Source organism: Sinocyclocheilus anshuiensis, unplaced genomic scaffold (genome assembly GCF_001515605.1).
Source record: "Sinocyclocheilus anshuiensis isolate Anshui unplaced genomic scaffold, SAMN03320099.WGS_v1.1 scaffold1301, whole genome shotgun sequence".
Taxonomy (NCBI): domain Eukaryota; kingdom Metazoa; phylum Chordata; class Actinopteri; order Cypriniformes; family Cyprinidae; genus Sinocyclocheilus; species Sinocyclocheilus anshuiensis.
The window spans coordinates 311,205-338,570 of record NW_015551135.1 but is presented as its reverse complement, the minus strand read 5'-3'; the positions used below and the strand labels follow the sequence as shown (position 1 = coordinate 338,570).

The 27,366-nt window shown below is 36.2% G+C and overlaps 1 protein-coding gene and 1 pseudogene across 2 annotated transcripts in view; one reads left to right on the top strand and one right to left on the bottom strand.

Annotated features, from left to right (window-relative positions):
- gab3 (GRB2 associated binding protein 3) overlaps nt 1-16,649 on the top strand; it is a 26,739-nt gene extending 10,090 nt beyond the window's left edge. Inside the window, exons 1-10 of one of the 2 annotated variants that reach the window (XM_016453420.1) lie at nt 3,168-3,245; nt 4,655-4,727; nt 7,600-7,804; nt 9,128-9,531; nt 10,236-10,288; nt 10,916-11,147; nt 13,160-13,250; nt 14,373-14,457; nt 15,570-15,680; nt 16,012-16,649. In XM_016453420.1, the coding sequence (XP_016308906.1) occupies nt 3,240-3,245; nt 4,655-4,727; nt 7,600-7,804; nt 9,128-9,531; nt 10,236-10,288; nt 10,916-11,147; nt 13,160-13,250; nt 14,373-14,457; nt 15,570-15,680; nt 16,012-16,128 (1,377 nt within the window). In that variant the 5' untranslated portion in view covers nt 3,168-3,239 and the 3' untranslated portion in view covers nt 16,129-16,649. Of the gene's footprint in view, nt 1-2,941; nt 3,246-4,654; nt 4,728-7,599; nt 7,805-9,127; nt 9,532-10,235; nt 10,289-10,915; nt 11,148-13,159; nt 13,251-14,372; nt 14,458-15,569; nt 15,681-16,011 lie in introns of those variants that run through there. The other variant, XM_016453419.1, reaches the window with a different exon arrangement.
- Nucleotides 16,650-19,422: 2,773 nt separating this feature from the next.
- Nucleotides 19,423-27,366, bottom strand: part of LOC107663212 (rho guanine nucleotide exchange factor 9-like) — a 15,620-nt pseudogene continuing 7,676 nt past the window's right edge.

Genomic DNA, 27,366 nt, shown 5'->3' with positions numbered 1-27,366 from the left:
ATAACAAGTAATAGTTTTAATAGTTTTTATTTATTTATTTATTTATTTTCTGTTTATCTTGCCTAGCATATAAAGTGAACCACTGGTGCCCCCTCAAAACAGTGCATGGTGCCCCTATACTTTCTTTATCTTTTTGGGTTATAGTATTCAACAAGAAAAAGAGCGAGAAGGAGAGAGAAACTATGAGTTAACTGGGGACTACAAAAGAACTGCCACTTTCTCTCTATTCCCTGTCATTCTCTTCCCTGCAGTAGTTTCTATGATAGTTTCTGTTACATCATTGAAAATGGAAAGTCACATGCATAGGAGAATTTTCTGAAAGACAGATTTCCAGATTTCACCTGAGGCAGGTACTGCTTGCACTTAATAGAACAGAGCAAAAAAAAAAAAAAAGGACAAAAACCTTAACACATAATACACTGTATAATAATCAGACATAATGACCTAATAACCTAAAGTATATGCATTTACCTCATATGCTAATATTAACCTAATTACCTCATGATGACATAATAGCCTAATATCTGTTTAATGGAATAACAACTTAATACATCTAATAACCATGTTTTTGGAACTGATTACAGTGCAGAAACTGGATTTACTGGTAAAGCCAGGAGTTTTATACTGATTGACTTGGTGTGTAAGTGTTGATTATTTACTTCTTGTAAGAATATGTACAACCTGTTTCTGCTCTGAGAGATTAATCTGTGTGTGTTTCTTGAAAAGTAAGCATGTAAGTCATCTCTGACTGCAGATCACACCCTGCCCAGCTTAGACAGAAGTTTATCTGTAAGTTTGTTCTTGCATTTACACTAGCCTTGCCACAGTTACGCTTGGTAAGGGACAACACTGGTGTGAAATTTTATGTTGGGTAAATAAGGGAAATTATATGAATCAGACTTACTTATACAAACACCACAAATGTATCAATCTAGACCCATTCATTTCTGCAATGACTGAACTCTTGTAATGATCAACGTTTACTTCTATTGCAATTTCATCGAATGCTCCTTGAGTTTCATTTTCACTTTAAGTTAAAATAAATCAAGCTGTTTTCATTACTGTGTGTAGACTATTGCACAATGAAATTGGCTCCTCAGTTGGTTTGAACTAGTGGTCGACCGATATGGGTTTTTTGACAGCCGATGCCGATATCTTGGAAAGCAGGGTGGCCGATGGCCGATATAAAGCCGATGTAATTTTATTTATTTTAATTTATATTTAAGAAATTTGAAATCATTTGAAAATGGATTAAAAATAATTGTGTAAAATAAACATACTTATACTTTAGACGACAAAGCATTTTTCCACAAATAAATAAATATTTAATAAAAATCTAATTAAAAAGGAAGTAAACTCTAACACTGTAACCAACAGGGCACTCAGTATTTTTTTTTTCAAATAAAGCCAAGGTTACACTCATTTTACATACAGCACGCAATGACAATTACATGAATATGACAGTGGGCAAATGCATAAAGCGCAGCATAATTTGAAATCACTAACTTAGTTTAAAGTTTGTCGATCGCGCGTCTCCAGTGAAGCTGAACTCTCCTCCTGTCAGCATTCAATTCACACGGACCGACCTTCACACAGAGAACACGTGATCATTCAGGATACAAATGCACACTTCACAAGATCTCACAACTGAATCCGACTAAGTTTGCAAGGTTTGTGAAACTAAACGTTCATTAGTCATTCAAAGATTTGTTTAAATGATATAAATGCGTATTTGCTGAATGCTGACGGCAAATGAGAAAGTATTATAATGTTTGCCTTTCTATTACTAATAATATTAAAGCAATCGTTATAATACTTTTTTGTATACATTTTAATTCCTTTGTTTAACAGTTCTATCTGATTATTAGACAGACTTCTATCCGTAGTAGACAGAACTGTTAATGATGACAGCGAACAAGAGGGAGAATGTGAGCGGTGTGCGCTCAGGCGCTGCCGTTCTCAGCGCCGTCAAAATAAAAGTCCCGCCTCGAACACATCGGCCAAACAGAAAAACTTATCGGCCGATGCCGATATTTGAAAAATGCCAAATATCGGCCGATATATCGGCCTTGGCGATATATCGGTCGACCACTAGTTTGAACAGATCTTGCATGGTGTGAAAATTTACACTGTGTCAAGTCTTATTTGCAATTATATATAATTTGTAATAATTATTCAGTCCTGCCCGATTACATATTCGTTAACATTATCCAATAGCCAGCCTTAGTGACATCAGTTGAAAAGGACATTTGTTTCAGAGGAATTTAGTATATTTTTATCAGTGTTATTTTAATATTATTTATATACTATTATATTAATTATTAAAATGTTGAATTATCTTTTATTTTTATTTTTTTATTTTATTTTTTTATTTATTTTTCTTTTTAACTTTTTATTCGTTTTTTTTTTATATATTTCTATTAAGCTTCATCTTAATTTCAGTTTTAGTAATTTTTTTGGTGGTTGACTTAAACGATAACAGAAACAATGAGCATTTATCGGCCGATACCGATATGGTGGCCGATATATCGTGCATCCCTACTTAAACTTGTTTTATTTTAGTCGCAGTTGCCAAGGTAACATTTCAAATTTTCGTTTGTTGAATTTTATTTCAATTAATGATAACAACTTTAATAGTTTTAGTTAACAAAACTGATTTTTAATTATTTAAGTTTATAAAGACAAATATTTATTTTCTGTGGAATAATGTGCCCAGATTAATTGTTCAAAATAATACCAATCAAAACCAACATGTGTCAAGATTTAAATGGGGGCAAATGTTGCTTTCATGTGAAGAGTGAATGCTTGCAGTCTGAAAACAAGACAAGATCTAAGGAGACTTTTTGACTTGATTGCTAACCTGTGTGAGTGCACACAGCTTTCAATGTTAATCCAGTTGTGTTCCCCTCTCTTTCTCGCTCTCTGTCCCTTTCTCTCTCAGTCATGGCGAAAGCGATGGTTTGTTTTGCGGAGGGGTCGGATGAGCGGGAATCCTGACGTTTTGGAATATTACCGTAGCAAGAGCTCCCGGAAACCAATCAGAACCATCGACCTGCAGGAGTGCGAGGTCACCATCGAGGCAGAGGTGCGGCCCACTAAACGCCAGTATCAGAATCAGCACCTGTTTGTGGTCAAGACAGCCACACGCATCTTTTACCTGCTGGCCAAAACGGCAGAAGAGATGAACATCTGGGTACAGAACATTGGACAGATTTGTACGTTTGGAGGACTGAACAGACATGCAGGTGAGGAGGTTTATTATAAAAGTTTTACTTTTTTACTTAGTATGACATGCTCACACTTTTTTGATGAATTGCAGCCTCTGATAAAGTTCTAATAGTGTCAGTTGGGTCATAGTCCTGCAGTCATTTTGCTTTCCCTTTACGTTATCATCATGCTATCAAAATTATCTTACCATTTCTCTGAAATGACTCTGATCAACTGATTCCAGAAACTTTGACTTCATTTCCCCCTATTTGTCAATGCAAAACACTACACATTAACATTAGCACAAGGGTTTGCATTGAATTTTTAATTTTACATGAGAATGTGACAATGAGAATGTGAGAATGAATGCAGATTTGTCCAGTAAATTATAAAATAATAATAATAATAATAATAATGTTTTATCATTAAATTAAATAACTTATGCTCACAAAGACTGCATTTGATCAAAATACAGCAAAAACAGTAATGTTGTGAGATATGATTACAATTTAAAATAGCTGTTTTTATTTTATTTTATTTTATTGAAAAATAAAATGCATGTAATGCATTTCTGTGATGTGAAAACTGGATTTTCAGCAGTCATTACTCTTGTCTTTAATGTCACATTATTCTTCAGAAATCATTCTGATATGTTGATTTGGTGCTAAAGAAACATTTCGTATTTATTACTATCAATATAGTAGTTTAATATATTATATTGCTTAATATTTTTGTCTAAACACATGATACACTTTTTTCAAGATCCTTTAAAGTATATAAAGTTCAAAACAATAGCCACAAAAAATGGTAAATGGCCACTTTTGATCAATTGAATGCATCCGTGCAGAATAAAAGTATTATTTTTGAAAGAAAAAAATCTTTCTGATGACAAACTTTTTTTTAATATATGCATTTTCTAAATAAATAACAGAAAAAATAAGTAATTATTTGTACCTCAGCAAGTGACAGGTGGCACTAAAAAAAATGGATTACAGGAAAATATATAATTTATATATTATAAAATATTAATAATAAGATACTGATGAAAAAGAAAAACTACCTAACTACTAATTCTTAAAACTAAAATTATTTAACCTTTCTCTGCAGTAAACATGCAGTTAATAAATACGTACCGTGTTTGTGCGTGGGTTTATGAGAAAGGAAAGTGCTACAGATGAGCTAAAACAGGAAAAACCCTTGTACGTAAAGCTCTTTCACCACATCAGCTCCCTGCATTAACCTAAATACTTACATTCCTCTAACTGCAGTTTTAAAATGAATAAACCTAGCCTGGGAAATAATTAACCACAGGACGTTTCTCCAAAGAGAGATGCAGAGACTGAGAGATGCAGACAGAATCTGCGAGAGAACGACGCTGTAATCTAGGCGAGGTCTTATTTTAATATTCTGTTCCATTCCTCCATCTCTCTTCCTCTCTTTCAAATAGTCTGCAGAGCAACAGCTGCGTCACAGAGGAGTGTTCAGCCACACATGCGTCTGTCATAACAGACAGCTCACAAGTACGTGGCATCCCATATATTTAACTAACAGCAAACAGCCAGCGTCACAATCTGTGTCCACAGCACATATGACTGCTATTACAGCAAGGAAATATGTTTTTGTTAAAACTGGAAGAATAATGTAAGACACATGGGGAAAATGTTAGCAGTTAGCGTGGTTAATGTGATATACCAAACACAGAGAGTGAGAGAAACCACAAGTTACACATTACTTGGAAAGATAACAGAAAGATGAGTGATACAGCGGCTGGGAGGGTTTCAGACACACATGCACATGGTTACTGTTTAATACACAACAAGCTGGACGGTTGCACACGCCTCTAAACTGGCAAAGGCCGATTGTGAAAGATAAAGCTTTTATATACAGAACAACAGGCACGTCTATGCCCTTTTCTCCACACACATGCAAGGATAAAAAAGGCTTAATTTATCATCTTTCGTCATGTTGTTCATGTCTCAGATGGAGGCCAGAGGTGACTATCAGACGTACTGTTGAAATAGCGAGTGTAGTTTTTGGAGACACAAAATCTTAGTCGCTGCTTAGCCGCTAACCTCATTACAAACCCCAGCAGGACTCCAGCTGTGAACTGGATCTCAGCTCTTTACTTACAAACAGACTCTTTTGCAGTGAGGCAGATGGACAGCAGGGTGAGAGAAGAACACATGAGAGATTGTAGTCACACCTGGAGAGCCGCAGTTTCAGATCCCGCTTCAGGCCATGTGCAAGATGCTCAGAACACACGCTGGATAAAAACAGTGTGAGGTCCGGTTACACCAAGGCTTCTGTGAACTTTTGTAAACTCAAATGTTGATCTCTGCCGGGACCACAAGTTAAAGAACACTGCTATATCTCTTCTCTTACTCTGACCTGACACCATGACCTGTCGCCGCTTACTGTATATGTATTGTACTCTGCCTGTTACCATAACTTCTCAATATGTCTAATCTGTCACCAAGACAACTGCTTACTATATCTTCAGTGTCCCTCTGACCCATCACCATGAAAACGGCTCACTGTATCTTCACTGTCCCTCTGATCCATCAACATGACAACTGCTTACTGTATCTACTCTCACTGACTTGTCACCATGACAACTGCTCACTGTATCTTCACTGTCCCTCTGACCCATCACCATGACAACCACTCACTCTATCTCTACTCTCTCTCTGCCTGTTACCATAACTTCTCAGTGTCTCTCACTCTAACCTGTGACCATGACAACTGCTTAATGTATCTTCACTGTCCTTCTGACCATCACCATGACAACTGCTCACTGTATCTCCACTATCCCTCTGACCATCACCATGATACCTGTTCGTTCACCGTATCTCTACTCTCACTGACTTGTCACCATGACAACTGCTCACTGCATCTTCACTGTCCCTCTGACCATCACAATGACAAACACTCAATCTATATCACTGCTCACTGTATCTCTATTCTTACTGACCCATCACCATGACAGCTGTTCACTGTATCTGTAATCTCACTGACCTGAGAGTCACCATGACAACAGCTCACTATATCTTCATTATCCTTCTGACCCATCACCATCACGGTATCTCTGCTTTCACTGACTTGTCACTATGACAACGCTCACTGTATCTTCACTGTCTCTCTGACCACTGCCATGACAGCCACTCACTCTATCTCTACTCTGCTCTGAAGGCAGTAGAAATGTGCTATATAAGAAATAAGAAACTAAACTAAACTACTCCTACTGACCCATCACCACGACAACTACTTATTGCATCTCTACTGTCCCTTTGACCCCATCACCATGACAACTGTTAACTACTGCTCTGTTCTCCTGAATCCCTTTACCATAGCAACCTCGGACTGCAGGTGTTAAAATAGCTCTACATAATAATTAAAAGACATCTCACTGCATCTTTATAAAAGATGTGTTTCAAAAAGGCTTATACATTTGAGTAAAATCCTATAGATGTTTACAGTAAATTTAGGATCACAAAAATGAATACAACCACACACCTGGTGCCTCTCAGAATTCTCTTCTGACAGAAAGGTTGTGAGTCATTGTCAGTTATTCAAGTGTTGGATACCCAATAGTAGGCTCTGCCAAAGAAGCAATGTTTACGTGAGCCCACACAATCCTCCTCAGATTTGCATGCTAGCTGCAATGTGATCAAAAGGTGGTTATCTATGACTGTTTACCCACAACATTACCCCAGCATTACTCACAATGCCTTTCAAGCACCAGCAGGTTGAGTGTGATATTAGGCGTCCAAACACTGGATCACCACTGGACACCTCTGTTTATGTGCAATTAAAACTATTTTGATTATTTAAAATTGCCCATTTAATTAACCTGCTCAACAATAATTCCCAAAATGAGAGATGTGTCACTCAAATCGCTTTCTCACAAGCACACATAGATATGACCATGGAAATGGCACAAAACCTTCCACAGTGACCTTTATCTGCATTATTTCAACTCAGTTCCACCTACCAAAAATATTTTTGCTTACTATTAAAAAGAGAAATGATTACACCCAAAAAAAATCAACTATAAAGGCGTCTTGTGCTTCCAATGTGTGTAACAGGCGTGAGCCTCATGTGTTCATCTATGCGACTGAGTGGTTTAGAAATATCTGCCCACTACTAACACACTGTTGAGTCTAAACAGGAAGACAAAGAGAGATGTGTGTGTGTGTGGGTTGTGTTGTGTGGGGGGCTGGAAGGGGGTGATTTGGTCTGCCACCTTCTGGAATAAAAGCAAAGGTACTTCAGAAACTGAATTTGTGAAGTATGGCTATTGCACTTTTTTTTTTTGACATAAGATAAAACATATTGATAACCTATAAAGCAAATCTCTCTCTTTCTCTCTCTCTCTCTTTTTCTTTTTGACAGAATCAATGGACAGTCTTAATCTCACTCCCTCTTCCCAGCAGCCCTCTCCAGCACTCTCTCCTCATGTTTCTCTTGTGGCCAATCAAGACACAGTTACTGTCGAAAACCACGATGTCCTTGACAGGCCCAGCGAATCAGAGATCAGCCCTCCACTTGACTACCTCTTCCTCTCTCAGTGTGAAACTGGCACAAAGAGCATCGTCAGGCAAGGCCCACCCCATTTCTTATGATCACACATTGCAGAAATAATAATTATATTTCTCAATACGGAAATGAGATTCAGTCCATGTAGCGCCAGACTATCGGCTTTTCCTTTAATCTGATTTAATAAAGGTGACTGAGAGAATAAATGAGAACAGAAAATATCTCACGCTTTTTGCTTCAGTGAAATCTTTTGATCTTGGTCACTGCAGCATAACACGCTGTGATTAGATTCAAATAAAATCTTCAGGTACCTGCATGCAAAGTAGGGACTTCATGGTTTTATAAAAATGCTAAATAATTTTCGTAATGCAGTTTTGTGTTGAATACTACTGAGGCATCATTATGGAGGGTTATAGCTGATTAATGAAACAACTATGCAGGTTTATCACAGTTTTCTGCAACAAAAAATGTTTTCTATTTTAATATATTTTAAAAATGTCATTTATCCATGTGTTGACAAAGCTGAATTTTCAGCAGCCATTACTCCAGTCTTCAGTTTCACATGATCCTTCAGAAATCAGTCTAATATACTGATTTGGTGTTCAAGAATCATTTCTTATTATTATCATAGTTGGAATCGGTTGTGCTACTAAATATTTTTTTAGAAAACCTTTTTGTTTATTTGTTGTTGTTTTTTTTACATATTTTAATGGTTCTTTGATGAATAGAAAAAAACAGCTTTTATTTGAAATGTAACATTATAAATATCTTTACTCTCACTTTTGATCAATTGATCCTTGCTGAATATAACTGTTAATTTCTTAAAAAACAAAAATTCTTACTGACCCCAACATTTTAAATGGTAGTGTATATGTTTCTGGAAATTTGTTTTCAAAATTAGACGAGTTCTTTAGTTACCATTAACATGAATTGGAATTAGAAATCATTGTGTTTCTAATTATAAATACATCATTTATTTTCTTTATAATAATACACAAATCAAAATAAATCACAACAAGACCAGAAAAGTCTAATAAAGTAAAAAGGGTACATTTTTATTTCATGTAGACTTGTGTCTCAAGAGACTTTTTTTTTTTTGGACTTTTTTTGTCTTCCTCTGGCGTTTCAAATGAAAGCAAATTTTAAATTTGTTAGGCAAATTTGTGGTTTCTAAATCATTATTAGTCATTTGGTAGACGAAGGCTAAGTGAGAAAAAAAATAGTTTCATTAACACACCACATATTTTCCATATGCTTTCTCTGAACCAAAAATATTTTCCATAGAAGAGTTTAAACAGGTTTTATTTTGAAAAACATTTAGTTGACATTAGTCAGTATTGTTTTGTGCTTATATGCTTATCTCTGTGTGTTTGTCCTTCCCTAGGTGTGACAGCATCTCTAACTCTGAACGCTCCTTTGAGCAGAGCTCGTCTGAGTACACAGAGGATGTGTTTAGCCCCACCCCACACATTGACTCCTCCCCCTCCCCTTTCCTTGTGGGTGGGGTGCCCGAGCCCCCATTCAGCGCCCCCTGTGGCCCACTCTCTCTATCCTCCTCCCTTTCATCCTGCCTCTCATCTCCCATCTCTCTACGCCGTCCACCGGACATTTTCAGATTTGACAGGCCCTTCTACGGAACATCAGACCCACAGACGCCTCCTCCCCTCCCGCCCAAACCTACACACCTGTCTGATCACCATGTAAATGACGATGCCGGCCGTAATCAGACGCAACCTGCTCTCCTCCCTCGCAGGACGTCACTTTCAGGAATAGACCAGTTTAGGAGAGGTGAGAATGCACACACAAAAATAAATACAAATATTTCTCACAAATGCACTTATCAAAATAACAAAAGCAGTCAAATGTCAAAAGTTTCAGGGGGGGGTTTTGTTTGTTTTTTTGGTTTCTGTCTTTACAAAAAGTAGTATTCAAAGGAGTGGAAAAGTTTTCAAATACACCATTTAATGTCAACTTTACATAAACACAAGTATATAAGGTTTTTCCCCCCACAAAATCTGTAATTTTTGTTGCTGTTTGTTGCATTAAAAGTCCCACAGACATAGCAGAAAACACCACTTTTCCTCTGTAAATGGCCATAATTTTTACCCTGAAATCAGTATTAGGCATACAAATTATGTCATGCATGTAAAAAAAAGCTAAGAATTTATCAAACAGCTGTAACCTGGTTCAGAGGAAGGTATGAACAATGCCTTTGTGGCAGTTTTGCTGGTGATTAGGGGATAATACAAGACTTCTTGACCTTATAAAATGATTGTTGTAAGCGAAAATGCTACAAAATGCACATCATATTTTGTATGAAAGTGTGACATGCCAGAGCAAAACAGACACTATTTTTGGAATCAGTCAAATTAGTTAGAAACAAGTATTGGATTTCATTCAGAAAATAGGATGCAGGGCATCCCCCTTTTTCTCATGAAAACATTTCCATAATATTTGTTATATATTTTAATATTGTACTTTCATGTTTTCAGGAGAGTTTGAAAATGCTGGAAGAAACTGTAACAAACGTCTAAGCCTCAACCTGGTAAAGAAATATTCAAATATAAAATAGTCAAATGAGCCTGGAGAAAGTTAAACAGACACCGTAAATACGCATCAATTTGAATATTCACTGCCAGAAACCAGATGTGTCAGTGTGTTTCTCTCTGTATCTCTATTTCCAGACAATATTTCTGAATAACAGATTTGTGTTGTTGTTGTTGTTTTTTCAGAAAAAGATAAGTCATTATTGTGTTAAATGAGAAAAGCACTGAATAGAGATGACAAAAAATAGCCTTAGAAAGAAATATTTTTATTCAAAGTATTATTTATTACCCATAACCTTTCAAGGCTACAGTTTGGCCCTAACGTTGTTTTTAGAAGCTGCATCTCGAGTGACATTATGGTGTATTTACACAGACTGTTCAGAGGTGTCATGGACTAGAATTGCATACATAATGCTATGAGATGAATGGGTTTTAAATGGGCATTAATAGGATTTTTAAAAATTAAAATTGATATAATTTTTCATTTAGCTACGAATACTGACAACATTTTGTCTAAAATGAGCCTGGAGAAAGTTAAACAGGCACCGAATATACACATCAGTTTGAATATTCACTGCCAGAAACCAGATGTGTCAGTGTGTTTCTCTCTGTATCTCTATTTCTAGCCAATATTTCTGAATACCACAGTTACCGAAAACCACTCTGAGGATTCATATGTGCCCATGGCCTCCCCACCGATCAGCTGCTCTGATGTGACTTCAGACGGCTACATACCCATGAGCCCCTCCACCCTGCCCATCTCCCTACTCACCAACGGCAAAACAGAGCTGCCTTCGCCTTCGAATCCTGACCTTGAGCCTCCTCCAGTCGACCGCAACCTTAAACCAAGAAGACGGGGTAAATCTTTCTAGGTTAAAAATGCAAGGTTTACCAGTATCATTCACAATCAAAGCATGTGGTACTACAAAACATTAAAAACATAGTTTTGTGATTGTAGCATTTGCATTACTTATTGTGACTGACCTGCTGCCTTTAGATGTAAATATTTAAATAGGAAATAAGTATTGCATGTCCCAAAACAGCATGTGGGCAATGCAATTTTACCACATGTTGAATATATTGTGCAAGTGACTAATGTCTAGCTCAAAGACAGGATGTGCTATTTCAGAATTCTTTGTTTTTGTTTGTTTTTTTAGGTATTTGCACAACAGAGCAATGTGATATTGGTGTGCTGTGTTAGCTATAACTGCTGTCATGAAGCAATTCCAGTAACTGGAACATAACTGGAAATATTAGTTAGCTACGTCAGAAAACGAAAATAAAGAAATGGAATAGATTATCTCATGTGAGGAGAGGTATAGAAGAGTGACGAAATGTTGAAAATTAATATGAGGAAGATGAGATGCAGCAAAGCTCATGATCATGTTCTGTGTGTCACACAGAAACCACATTTCTTTTTTAAGCTCTAAATTCACTGATGTTTATTGGCAGTCTTGCCTCGATATTGTATAGAATATTAAATGTCGAATTCTAACATTGTGTGACAGGGACTGTGTAAATTAAAAAGAAAATCAAATCATTTTATTTTTGATATTGGTACATACTTTGCAGATACTCACGCTAAAATCCCCATCGCGTGGATTCCTCCAAGCATCACACAGTAGTGCCGTTCTTGAATTAATCAGTTTTTGAACAATTAGCTTCTTGAGGTAACAATCAATTAAATAACTCACTCACTGTTTCGTTGCTGAATTAATCAGCGTGTTTGAACGAATTAGTTGATTCTAATTTGTTGAATGATAATGGCTCGCTTCTAAAAGTCATGCGAACTACTGGAGTAACCGGCACACATGGGCTGAGAAAAAAATAAAAGTAATTAATGTGTTAAATGAGAAAAGCACTGAATAGAGATTACAAAAAATAGCCCTATAAATAAATATTTTTATTCAAACTATAATGTACGTATAAAATACAATTTTTTTTATTGATATACTCTTTTTTTTAATGAACTGATAGGCTACTGTAAATATGAAAATATCCGCAATGAGGTGGCGGCAAGTCAGTAAGTCATTCAGTCCGATTCAACCGATTCGTTCAAGCGACTGATTCATTCAGAGACAAAGCAAGTCACTGAATCATTGGCTCACTCGATTCATTCATAAACGTGGATTTATTTAGCAACGAAAAACACCGCTGTGTGTGTGTGGCTCGGAAAGGCCCACGAGTTCTGCTGTGGTGGCTTTGTTTGGAACGGAGAATACTGACGACATTTTGTCTAAAATAACACAATACTAACGTCTTGTTTACTGAACTGTTGTAAAATCACTATCACATTTGCAATCGTGCAGATATTCGGGGCACTCTTGCAGTATTGCGAAACGTTACGTCTGCAAAAATAAAGACATTTTCTAAACGTCTATTTGACATCTAATAGGAAACGTCCTATAGACGTATTGCAGATGAGCAAACACTAAAAAATACATCTTGCAGATATAAATGCAGACGTCAAATAGACGTCTCCGTACGTGTGCTGTCGGGGATGATATAAATATAAGACAGTCATCAAGATTACAGTATGTCACTTCTCAGGCATTCCGAGACATATTTCATTCTGAATAGGTGCACACTTCTTTAAGAGATTCTTTGTGACATTTAAATTTAAATTCTTTTTAAACTGAGAATTTGCCAAGACAAAAGCACAAGAGAGGAAGTGCATATACTGTCAGAGACACAGAACAGGAACCTTAGACAGCATTGTGTCTTGAGTGGAGGCGCAGGGTTCCTACAGGTCATGCACCTCCACACAAAGGAAATGTCTCATTAAAAGTGAAAGTGTGTTTGTGTGTTGTGTGCAAAAGAGAAAAAGATAAGGAGTGATTGAGTGTTCTGCTTTGCGTTTGCTTCCACAGCTCGACCGCCACCTTTAGACCTACGAGGTCTGTCCACAATTTCTGAATGTCCATTTCACGTTCCCCTCACACGCACCATGACAGAACCCAGGTGAGCATTATGATAAACTCATATTTACGGACCGCAATTACTCAAAACTGATCCTCTGCAACTACACTGAACAAAATTATAAACGCAACACTTTTGTTTTTGCCCCCATTTTTCATGAGCTGAACTCAAAGATCTAAGACTTTTTCTATGTACACAAAAGGCCTATTTCTCTCAAATATTGTTCACAAATCTGTCTAAATCTGTGTTAGTGAGCACTTCTCCTTTGCCGAGATAATCCATCCACCTTACAGGTGTGGCATATCAAGATGCTGATTAGACAGCATGATTATTGCACAGGTGTGCCTTAGGCTGGCCACAATAAAAGGCCACTCTGAAATGTGCAGTTTTATCACACAGCACAGTGCCACAGATGTCGCAAGTTTTGAGGGAGCGTGCAATTGGCATGCTGACTGCAGGATTGAGTTCAGCTCATGAAAAATGGGGGCAAAAACAAAAGTGTTGGGTTTATAATTTTGTTCAGTGTATGTTATTCTTCTCAACCACTTCCATCTGTGTCCTACGTCTTCAGCAAAGATGTGTTTGTCTTGACACGGCTCTTCCTCGGTCACCTGATCTTTATTTCCTGCCTTCACGACCCCCTGTGCACAATAGGGTATATGTCGAATATCACCTGACCAAACCCGGAAAACAGGTCTCATTGCTTCCGCTTGTCGGAGAACGTGTTAACAGCCGTATTAAATAATAGCGATATCTATGGACTTTTAAGATAATCAATTAAACTAGCTAGCTGTTTTTATTGTTGACGTTTTATTCCATTTTTATATCTAAATGTGAAAAGAATAAAAATAAAAACAACTTTTAGATATCAGTCCGCATATGTGATGGACATTGGTTATGATCATCATTGGTATCTACTTTGAAGGCATCTTGAGTAAAACTGCTTCATATTTAACTAAGCATATGCAAAACGCTTGAACCGGAAGCGACGAGACCCGGTTAACAGAATACGGAAGTCTGTTGCGCATAACCCCTATTGTCTTCTCATTTACATGTTTGTGATGTTTATGTTGTTTGTTAATTGTAAGATAGGCCTATTGTTTTGTATTCGTATAGCTGTATTTAAACATTAATGTGTTTTGTGTTGGTTTGTTTTGTCTCTAGCACATCACTTCAGTTTGTTCCTTTGGACAGGCGGCGGGGATGGGGCATAAACGGTTCTGAACAGGAAGGAAGCATCACGCCAACGGTAACATGACTTCCTGTTATAACATTAATCATTTATTGCTCTGTTTCTCTTTGAAATTAGAGCAAGAGGGCAACAGAGGGCGAAAAATGATAAAACAAGGCAAAAAAACAACAACAGCAAATCTCTAAATTACAATGGAAATAGCAGAAAATTCAGCAAACAGAAAAAATAGCAGTCAGGGCAAATGCAAATGCTGTTATTTTGTACTTTTTATTCATCAAATAATCCAAAAAAATATTAAGCAGCATTGTTTTTAGCAATGATAATAACAAAAAATGTTCCTAGAGCACCAAAAAAATTTCTTTAAAACAAAAGACTGCTGAAAATTCAGTTTTGCCATTACAGGAATAAATTACATTTTTAAATATATTAAAGTGCCCCTATTATGGATTTTTGGAAATTACCTTTCATGCAGTGTGTAACACAGCTCTAAGTGAATGAAAACATCCTGCCAAGTTTTAAATCTGAAAGTGCACGTGTATAAAGTTATTGTCTCTCAAAAGAAAGAGTCGACTCTGAATCATTGAAACGAGTTGTTTTTAAAACGAATCCCAAGCCATTTCATGTTGACGTCAACATGAAACATTAGCATATTGCCCGCCCACTTGTTGGTCTTTTCGCTTTGGTCTGAATGAAAATGCAAATTCATTCTTTGCCACTAGGTGCTGCTTTTGGAGCGTAAAAATAGCTGTTTCCCCGATAACGCTGTACACAAAGCAGCACTGCGCTCACAAACGCTGCTTTATCAGGCATTACAGGCATGATGAAATGAAAATGAGACCTATCGGACCAATCACCGCAGATTAGCGTCATGCAAAGGAGGGGTTTGGAGAAATGAATCGTTAAACGAATCGTTTGGGAGTCGTTGAGCAAATAAGGTAAAAATAAATGCATATTATAAGACAATGAAAGTGTTTTTTGGCCTTGCATGCATGTCAACCTGTTGTTGGGGACTCCCAAAACCAAAATATGAACCTTTCATAACCCATAATAGGGGCACTTTAAAATAGAAAACAGTTCTTTTAAAAATAGTAATATTTCACAATATTCAGAATACTGCTTACTTCATTTGTTATTAAATAGATGCAGCCTTGGTGTTTTCCCTTGTTCAGGATTCGCGGCAGATGTTCCCGGCTTGTGATTCTGCCCCCTGGATGAGGCGTTCTCAGCTGGATTACTTGTCACTTGACTTCAATTCGGCCTCCCCCTCACCTGTCCAGAAGGTCAGTGGTAGGCATGATCTGCTTAAGAACCAAATTTCTTACATGCATCTGACAAACATTTGGTGTTTGTTTGTAATGGTATCATTTGGTGAGTGTTTGTGGGGTTTTAGTGGGTACTGCTATCTCTTGTAGTAATCTTTCCTGTGGCTTTATAAAATGAATCTTCAGGCAGTGATAACAGTGACTCAGCATTTCCTGTCCCGGTTACTGTTGCTTTGTAACCCGTCAGCTCTAAACATGACTTGGCATAAATCTGCCTGCTGGGTTGATACATTCGGCCATGTTGATTAGTGTTTTGATTGTTGGTATTGTGTGTTATTGATGTTTTCAGAAACCGCTGCTGGCAGACGAGTACAGGGTCGATTACGTGCAGGTAGACGAGAAGAAGACACAGGCTTTACAAAGCACCAAGATGGAGTGGAAGGATGTCCGTCAGTCAAAAGCCTAAAGCCCTCTCATTTTAAATTATTACATGGTTCAAAACTTGACTTGTTTTCATCTCCTACAATTTCAGGAACATGTTGGGTTTTTTTTTTTTACACTGCTGTGAAAGGAGCCAGTACAGAGCTGGACTGGAAACCTTCAGAAATAAAATGACAGATTATTCAGGAAATTATTCCAGGATAAAAGACCTCCAACACAATGATTCAAGAATAAAGCTTTGTTTTGCAGTTCTTATACCAGGAAGAGAATTAGCATTTCTTATGAATTTTTTAGAATATTGTTTTTTGGTTTATGAGTAAAGTAAAATAAGAGGTTGACCTCAATTTGATCTACAACATAGATTATACACAGTCATACCTCAAATGTGAATGATGTTTTTTAAAACATTGCTAACTAAGTGATAATAAGTGAGTACTAAATAAGTACTAAATCTACCAGAGGAATGTGAGTTAATGTGTATGATGAAGGTTCTCGTCCCAACTTGTGCTAACTTGTTAGCTACATAAACTACTTTTCAAAAGTTTGGGGTTGTAAGATTTTTTAATAGTTTTGAAAGAAAACTCTTCTGCTCAACAAGGCTGCATTTGATCAAAAATACAGAGCAAAAAAATACAAATATTGTAAAATATTCTTAAATTAAATTTAAAGTAACTTTTCTATTTGAATGTATTTTCAAATGTGTGACATGATCCTTTAGAAATCAGGATTTTCAAGATTCTTTGATGAATAGAAAGTTTAAAAGAACAGCATTTATTTGAAATAGAATCTTTTGTAACATTATATCTTTACTTTTGAGCAATTTCATATATCTTTGCTGAATAAAAGTATTCAATTCTTTTTAAAAAAAATCTTACTGACCCCAAACTTTTGAACCGTAGTGTATTTTGTTGAAAAACACGAAATTCTCTTCAAATAATGTTTACCACAGACATTAATTTACTGAACAACTCTATTAAAATTTGTTCTAAACCTGAATGGGTAATGAAATCCAAACAATGCATGAATTTCATCTAAAAACATTTGTCACCAAAGCTTAAACGTGTACAGAATAGGAATTTGTTTACCAGAGCACAACTTTTTATAACAGAAATTATTTATAAAATTAATATTAATTCTTGGTCATTTACTTAACTTGGAAAATGTACAGAGTGACTTTTTTGTTGCACTCCCTTGGGATGTTATTTTGAAATAATTCCCTGAATATAACAGCACACTCTTTTACATCGCTGATGTTTGAGACTCAATGTCACATTGCCTGTTTGTGAGTTCTGAAATAATGTTGTCACGTAAAGGTGTCACAAATAAGTGGCTATTATGAATATGTTACATATTTATGACGTGTACAATCACTGAAGAGTGCAACAGAAAATGATTACACCACTGAATGGGTTTATTGCACTGGTTTAAAAACACCTTCGAGACCATGTTTATACTACAATATCTTTCATGAGAGTCAGACCACTGTAAACCACTAGAACCACACACTGTGATTGGATGCTGGAACAAAACAATGAAGGAATTGAACGTTTTGTAGAAGGGAAATCTGCCTTTTCTTTGTTAGGATTGAATATTGAATGTTGAATATGTTAGACTACTGTCAAATTATTGACCTAACAGGGTTATGAAGGTCTGTCAACATTTATTGGAATGTATTTTTCCCATCGACCTTTCATGAATACGAGGCATTACGAATGTATTTCTGTCTTGGGTTGTAGAATTTTAGTGCCATGTCATGCTGTGCTTATGACACTCTTCTTTTATGGTGGTCAGATTTTGCTGTACTGACAAGAGCACAAAAATCTCATGGGAAACTATCACTGTGACATCAACAGGTTCCCGCCAATCCTGATATTCTTCAGTGTGCTTTATGTCTCATGAAGAAATGTTATAGAAGAGTGAGAGAGAGAAAGAGCGAGTGAGAGAGAGAGAGAGAGAGAGAGAGAGAGAGAGAGAGAGAGAGAGAAAAGTGAGTGTGTGTTTTGCTGAAATTTAGAGACCTTAATAACCTGTGTGCATCAATGGATGTTTATCCGTCAGCAGGTAAATTATTGTGAGGCATATTGAACACAATAAAATCACTTTAAAACAATTCAGCTCAATAAACTGAAAACAAAACAAAAACCCTTAAAGACTCTTTTTTTCTGTCGTTTTTAAAGTATAAAATGTACATGTAAAACTTGTACCTACACTAAGATTGTTTTAAATGTTTTGAAAGATGTTTTCAAAAATATTAATTAGACTTTTTTTAATTTATCAAAAATACAGTAAAAACAGTTCTATTGTAAAATATTATAATTCAAAACAACAGTTTTCTATTTGAATATATTTTAAAATGTAATTTATTCTTGTGAATTTTCTGCAGCCATTACTCCATTCTTCAGTGTCACGTGGTCCTCCAAAAATCATTTTAATATGCTGATTTGGTGCTCAAAAACATTTCTTTTTATTCTTGATGTTGAAAACAGCGGTTTAATATTTTTGTAAAAACTTTTGCAGTAATCATTTGTAATATAAATGTCTTTACTGTCACTTTTGATCAATTTATTGTGTCCTTGGGGAATAAAAATATTAATTTCTTTAAAAAAAAAATAAGTCTTAATAGTGTATATCTGTAACAAACTTGAAACAGTTTAATACTAATGTTAAGTACCTGTGGTTGTATTTTTTTAATCATATAAACCTAGAGCATTACATACTCTTCTTTGGAACATAAGCTATTTACCTGTTACTTGTTAATTTGAATTACCCTCTATAAATGTTTAAAATGAAACCAGCATCACTGTGTTTATCAAAACAGATTAAATGAATAATAAAAAGAGACCAGAGGAAACATACTTATTTCAACTCTGTTTTCTCCATAATGAAGTTTATTATGAAATAATGATATAATGTTATTTCAATCAGATCACCGAATCAAAAATATTAAACTGATATTTTCCTTTGTAACATAATAATAGTTTCATGTGGCACTTAGTACACATGTGACGTATTTCTTCCATACTGTCCTCTTACATTTTTTATGCCCTAAAAGGGCCTTTAACACTCCAGCAGAAGCTCTAAAATATAGAAAGAGGATCAAGATGGAAAAAAAAGAAAATCACACTTTAATAGAATAAATAATGTTTTATAGCAATACTTTAAATATTGTGATTGGACTAAATACTATCCTTTGAAAGTTATCAGACAAAACGCGAAATATACCATAAATTAATTTTTGCACAAGTCCCTTTAATTTGGGAAAAAATAAATATATATATATATATACTGTATATATAGAGAAACAGAACCAAAACCAACCAAAAAATAAATAAATAAAAAAACTGAAACGCTATGTCATGCTAATCCTAGCAGCGATAACCAAATTTCACTGACTTAATTTTTGCCTGAGAAGTCACATGGCGGGGTACCAGCTCAAGGGGTTGGCATTTGCACATGTCAATGCACCTGTTAGAGGAAAATTTTCCAACCAGACTATTTTGGCATGTTAGAGATGAATTGGCACGTCATTATGAGGTTGATCAGCAGGATTAAAGTTGCCTTGGTCCAGGTATCATTCCTCATAAAATGAAGGCAGGGCTCAGAGGTGGCATTATTACTTTTTTTTTAGGTTTTCCGGTCTTCTCTCAGATTGCACTTATGACGGGAGAGAGGAAACAATGGTGAAACCAAGACCGAGACCTCAGGAGAAACAAGGCTCTGACGTAAACACGCTACAGAGGTCCACTGTTCAGAGCAAAACAGTTCCTCCTTCAGGTTTCTCTGGTCTGTAGTTTAATCAAGGTATCTAAAGGCTCCAACAAATCAAAATGACTTTTAACTCGATTGATTGAAGGTTTCTCTGAATGTCAAAGTTGTTCCAATATCCGTATTTCCAGTAGACCGTGACCAGTGTAAGCAACTTGCGTGACAAATTTGCAGACCGTGATCCACTGTTCTTTGAGACCCGTACGAATAGAATTACACAAATAAAAATACCTGCAATGAACTGAATCTCATGCAAAACAAACTAAAGAGTGCAGCAAGGAGAAATTGTCCAGGAAAAAAAAAAAATCTTCAGCTTTGACCAGACTTGAAACTGTTGGAAAAACACGTGATAATGTGGAGTATGAGATCGAGAGAGAAAAAGAGAGATTGGGTGAGAGACAATGCCCCGAATAGTCACAGTGCACGGAGGAACACCAGGGCGGCGCTAGAGAGCAAGAGTCATTACCGTGGTTTAGTGCTTCAAACGGTGAAAAATCACTATCTGTCGATTTGTATAGAGAAGAAGATACCATAAGAGATTTTCCATATTTCATCATTTAAAACCTCTCTAAAAAGAGAGTGCCAAGGAATAAAATGTATGTTTTGTGTGTGCGTTTGCGTGATTTGTTTCGGTGAATTACATGTCGTGTGCAGTATTCAGTGCAGCCAGCCCAGCAAGGTGTCCCCGTAACCCCAGTAAAAGTAATACGCCTGGTAAACTCCAGTAAAGCGAGGTCCATCCTCTCTTCGGTAGTTTGTGTGTGTGTCGGTCCTCCTCAAGTCCTGCAGGTGTATCTTAAGTAGAATAGTGCTTTTCCAAGTATACAGAGGCTGGTGTATCCAACCCCTGGTGGATGTGTGTTCTATTTTTTAAAGGGAGCTAACCGACTGAAGTTCTGCCAGAAGGGAGATGTGCTGCGTTTGGGCTCGTATTCATATCCGTCCGCCTGCCCGTAGCCGTCAGGGAGGAGGTACTGCCCGGGGTTCATGGGGTCAAAAGGAGGTGGGTGCGCTGTGGGGCCTGACCGGCCCACACCTGAGAAGACAGACACACAGGAATACACAACGATTAATGCATAAACTCAGTTTTACTGTTTAACATCGCTTATTACTAGATTTCTTTGACATTTGTGTAGCTTTATGCTGTATGTAACATCCACAAGTACTATTTATTGCAAGGCAAAACAATTCCAATTTGTATCAATTTACTTCTATTTTCTCAGCAGGCACTTTTTCACCATGGTAACAGCAATACAACAGAACACAGTATAATTTATTGGCCATTAGAATAGGAATTATCTTATGCAAAAATATTTTTCTGCCTAAAGCAACCGTCATAAACCAAGATGAGACACAACAACCTCTAAGAACATCTAAATTCCATGAGGAACACAAGAACAAGCTTCAAGATTTCATACCTTTCTGTTTGGTGACTCTCCTAACGGTCAAGGCAGCTTGTTTCTTCTGATATACAGAGATTTCAAACCCTAAAGGGACAAAAAAAGACAATATTCGGCGTAAACGTTTGATAGCTTTGTGTGAAGAACAGAACATAGTTTAAATCACTGTAAGACTGGTGAGTATGAACTTGTCTGATCATTGTATCGTAAAGACTGGACTAAATATTCTTCAAAATACACCTTTTGTGTTCAATTTAACAGTTCAACTTTGAAACAACATGAGGATGCATAATAACTAAACTTTCAATTGTTTGTGATGTAAAAATTCTCACCAATCTTCCCATCTTCCTGGACCATCTTTCTTTCCTCTTGAAACGCCCGAAGCCAACGGATTTTCTCCTCCAGCTTTTTGGGCAGGAACAGATGGATCTCGTCTGTGTCTCTGTTGGCCAGTTTGAAGGCGTTTTTCACGCTAACGTTAAAATCATCATCTCGACCATCGACTGCGTCAATGACCTCATATCGATCCATATCAATCCGACCCTTATAGTAGAGAATATCACGGCGAATGAGATCCTGTGGAAGGCGGAGAGACTTTATGAGTATGTCTGTATTAATCCAGACAGATTACTGATAGAATGAAACGATTGATTGATTATTCTGTTCCAGCATGAAACATCTAATACATCATTCTCATCTTCCACCTCCTTTCCTCTCCACACACATCAAGGTACTTGTTACACCAGGAGGTTGTATTCAATGTGACAGCAAGTGTGACTGGCCATGATAAAAAGATATGTGACATAAAGTGATGGTAAAGACATTTATAATTACAATTACAAAAGATCTCTATTTCAAATAAATGCTGTTCTTTTGAACTTTGTATTTATCAAAGAACCCTGAAAAAGATGTGTCGTGATTTGGTTCAGCTTTGCCATCACAGGAATAAATTACATTTTAAAATATATCACAATCAAAAAAGTTATTTAAGATTGTAATAACAATTTACAATATTACGGTTTTCACTGTATTTCTGATTAAATAAATGCAGCCTTAAGCATAAGAGACTGAAAAAAATCTTACTTACCCCAAATTTTGATTTTTGTATATAATAAAAATATTTTCAAATAAAATGTTGCAATTGTATATTTTTTTCTATAAGTTTAAATATATGTCTGTTTATACATATATACATACAATATGGGAAAATATATGTGTTACCTATTTTTTAGAGATTATAGTGATTTCGTGAAGACTATTTAGTCATAGTGAAGACTCCAGTCTGTTTAGCGTGTTCATTCAAATACTTTTGAAACAATTAATAACTGGATACAAATTGAAAGACTGCTTGCTTGTTATGGAAATACTGTGTTGATTTGACTGATTAGCTGATAAAGAGCTGGTCTGGGTAATATCATATGAGTCTTGTAAGAAACTGATGTGAAAAGTGCTGATTGTCTCTGTTTTTGTGTTGCTGAATTGCCTGTGTATCTCAGCGTTTGCTGAAGAGAGCTGTTTTTGCACCTTTTTGGAGCGACTAAAAATGGGCCATGTGCTTTGAGCTTGAGGGTGTTTGGAGGACACTTAAAACACAAAAGGCTTCTACAGGGTTCATACACATTTTTACCAATGAATTTCCATGACTTTTCCATGACATTTGGGACAATATTCATGACCCAATGATCCATTATTTTACAAGTATACATGTAAAATAAGAATAAAAATCTGTTCAAATTTATCATAGCATTGTTAACTAAAATTAATGACTATTAATGCTACTTGTTTGCTTTCTATTTGTTTTAATAATAAGTACAAGCTGCGACTCTGCCAGACGTTACTCCACGCAGAGAACGAATCACATCACTGAATATTGTAATTTGTTTAACCAATATGATCAATTAAACTCAGGACCTGAATTTCATTTTGAAAATTGTTTAGGTCTAACAGTAGTAGGCTATACAGGTACAGTAATATAATAATAAATAATAATTAAATTAATTATAAAAGTGATTCAGTCAAGAGCGGTGAGAGATTGTCTCTTTGTCTTTTGTTGTTTGATTAACATTAATGACAGACAGCACAGCTTTATTAGGCTGCTGTCACAAGACCGAACACACGGATCCTAATATACTGATACACATGCGTTTTCTTTCCCTCGGTTGTGCTACACTACCATAATTTAATCAGTTATTCGCTTCTGCATGCCTGTCTGGTTCGGTTCTGCATCTTTGCTCTCAAAGTGAAAGTTCCAGATTGCAATGTGCTGAGAACATCATCAGTTGCCTGCTTCCTTCCTTCAAAGATCCCTACTAGGAAAAAAACATGTATGTATGTATCTGTATATCTATCTATTTATCTGCATCACTTAATTTTTCACGTTCTCTACACTTCATTTCCAGACCCATGTTTCCCAATTAAAGCGGACTCAAAAAATGAACTTACAATGTCATTATTTTGATTCATCCCCTCTTTCACCCCTCTTCATTTTCTCACCTTCTTACAGAGGACCATCTGATGATCGAATAGGAAGAAGATTCTGGTTTGGCTGCGCCCGTATGGTTGATATATCCAGGACATCTCCCCAGTGTACACAAGCTCTGAGCTCCTGTCCAGAATATCCTCACCCTGCACACACACACAAACAAATGTATCATTACATCTGACACCACTGAGGCTCTGATGTGTTTATGTCTCAATATGCAGCTCTCAAATCCAATATGGTGTCTGTGGTGCAGGTTGCATGTCAGTAACATTCATCTTTTATTTGAATTTGTTTAGATCAAGTCTCCTTTTGAAAAAGGAGATATTAAATACAATAATAATTTTAATGTTTCTTTATGCTCACCAGGGCAGCATTTATCTGATCTACACTGTGCAGGACACTATAGTAAAATAGTAAAACCGTAATATTGTGAAATTATTATTACAATTTCTATATATATTTGTAATATGTCATTTTCAATTTTCAATTTTCATTTTCAGCAGTCAATATTCTAGTCTTCAGTGCCACATGATCTTTCATCATTCTAATACATTTTCAATTTAATATGTCATTTTCAGCAGTCAATATTCTAGTCTTCAGTGCCACATGATCTTTCATCATTCTAATATGCTGATTTGGTGCTCATGAAACATTTAGTATTATTATCATCAATGTTGAAAACAGTTTTTGCCACTTAATATTTTAGTGGAAACCGAAAGTTTGGGGTAAGTATGATTTAAAAAAAAAATAAAAATAAAAATAATTAATACTTTTATTCGGCAAGGATGCATTAAATTGTTCAAAAGTGACAGTAAAGACATTTATAATGTTATAAAAGATTTCCATTTCAAAATAAATGCTTTTATGTAAAAATGCAAACTTTTATTCATCAAATAATCTGAGAAAGAATCCTTTCCACAAAAATATTACACAGCAAAACCTTGTTAATAATAAGAACTATTATTAACACTTGAGCACCAATAATAACTTTCTTTTTTTAAGAGACTTCTTTCAAAAACATAAACTTAATTATACCAAACTTTTGGCCAGTAGGGTACATGTATACACACAGTTGCGCTGCTTATTTATTCATTTACTGTTATTACATATATATATTTTCAGGTTCAACTATTCCATCGCTCTCCTTTTTATCTTATTAATTAAATTTGTCTGAAAAGCTTTGGCCACACACCTCCCAGTCCAGTACAGAGGCCTGCCATTGGGCAATTTTGTCAATGTTCTCAAGCCTTCGTTTGCGTTCGTTGATTTGCTGAGTGACATTTCTCATTACAGCTAGCGCAGCAGCCACATACCGATAATCACTGGGAGAGAAAGGGAAAAGTATGAGCGAAAGAGAAGAGCGAAAACGAGGGATGTCAAAATGATAAGTGGAAACCAGATATGTCAGTTCAAAATTTGTCGTTTACACAGTCATATATTTTGTGGACCTGACCGCCATTATCTGCACGATGCACCTGGAGTTCGCACATCTGTGTTTGTGTGTGTACCTGTGTTCTTGTACTGTGTATTTCAGTAACTCTGCCAGCTGTAGAGGGTATTTGCAGATTTTCTGGACTGGTGTGAGCAGGTAGCCATCAATGGCGATGTCGATCATTGCTGAACCAATCGGCAAGCTTCGAAGAAGTGCTGGTATCGTGCGTCTCGCATGAGACGTGTGAGCTCCATGCAGGCATCAACGTGGTTGTTACAGTATTCCGAGTAGATCCAAAATCCATCTTGCTGTAAAAAAAAACAAAACAAAAACATACAAACATAAAAAATCTGTATCCTCGACTCATTGTGTATATATGTGTGATTTTCTGTATTTCAATACAGACGTGTTCCAAAAAGCAAGGTCCGATCTCGCTGAGATGAGGTTCTTCTGTGTTAAACTGTTTCTCCAGGTCTCTGACGAAGCTCAACTGGAATCTGTAAATATCTTCGATATTTCCAAAGATCACTTTCAGCTGATCGTCGTTAAACATGTCTCTTCTCTTTTTACACTGACGGAGATACCCCTAAAACACAAACACAAATACAGCTTGACACTACCATTCAAAAGTTTGGGTTTTTTAGATTTGTATCATGTTTTTGAAATACGTCTCTTATGCTCACCAAGGCTGCATGTATTAACTGTTTTTATTTATATACATTTTGACATGGCAATGCTGAATTTTCAGCAGTCAGACTCATTACTCCAGTTTTCAGTTATTATTCTCAAGAATAATTTGTTATTATTAGTTGCTGTTATTACTGAAAACAGTTGTGCTGCTTTGATGTTTTAAGGATTCTTTGATGAATACAAAGTTCAAAAGAACTTAAAATAGATTTTTTTTGGTAGATTTTTTAAATCTCTTTACAGTCACCTTTGATCAATTTAATGCATCCTTTCTGAATAAAAGTATTCAATTCTTTCAAAAAAACATTTACTGACACCAAACTTTTGAATGGTAGTGTAAGTTTTAAACATTTCATGGACATACAGTTTTGGACATACAATTTCTCCTAGACAGGAAATTAAATTTAGAGCAAATGGAGACTTTGCATATCACAGAAAAGAGCGTAGTAATCTCACATGTGTCTTATCTGGAGTTCCCTATGAGATTTCAGCAATGTCACATAATATGCTCACATTTAGCAAGATAACAAGCCAACAATTAAAAGATTTCAATATAAATTCAAACATGTCTCATCGGATTCTGAAAAGAACAAATGATCTGAGCTATGCTATTCACATAAACTTTATAGTTGTATACTTTTACTGTGTTAACAGTTGTCTCAGTTGTGTTTATGTATATTTCTTCTCTGGAATATTAGGAGAAACATCTGAGACAACCAAATATGATGCTTAAAAGAGAACTCAATCAGGTCTCCTGAGCTTTGAACGGGCTGGTATGCGTTTTTTTTACCTCACAGATGTCCTTCAGGTGTTTGATGTAATGTCGTTCTGTGCTCATGATCTCATTGATGACATTGGCCCTCATCTGGTCCCGGTTCTGAGTGGGCTGGCCCAGACACAAGCAGTCGGTGCTGGGGTTCGGACTGGCCTCTGCATGGCCATTCTGCACCTCGCTGGAGCTTTCGGCAACCTCGATTACGGTGTTTTCCTCCTGATTTACCCATAACTAGAACACACACATTAAGACAGACATGACTTGATCTTCAAGCCCTGTTATTATCAATTAAAGTAATCACAATAATTGTGCTCACATTCGATTAGCATCCGGCTCAGAGCATCCAGAGTTAACGGCCTGCGTGCTTGCTTTCATAAAAGGTCTAGATAGGGCTTTTAAAGCTTCGGGGGTTAAAGTTACATTGATGTGAAATAAAAATAAAAAATAAAAAAATCAGAGTGTACCCTCTGGTGGCACCAGTCCCAACTGCATTTTACCACATTGGAGGCATTGCAGTAAACACTTACAAAATGTATTTTCACAAGGACTTAAATGAATCTGCATTTGGGCCTGTTACACAGCTGCCAAGATACACACACATAAGCCAGGAGAAGGGAAGAGAAGGAGGGAGATACAGATGCACACAGTTAGGAACACAGTATATGTGTGTGTGTGTGTGTGTGTGTGTGTGTGTGTGTGTGTGTGTGTACCTGTTTTTCTAT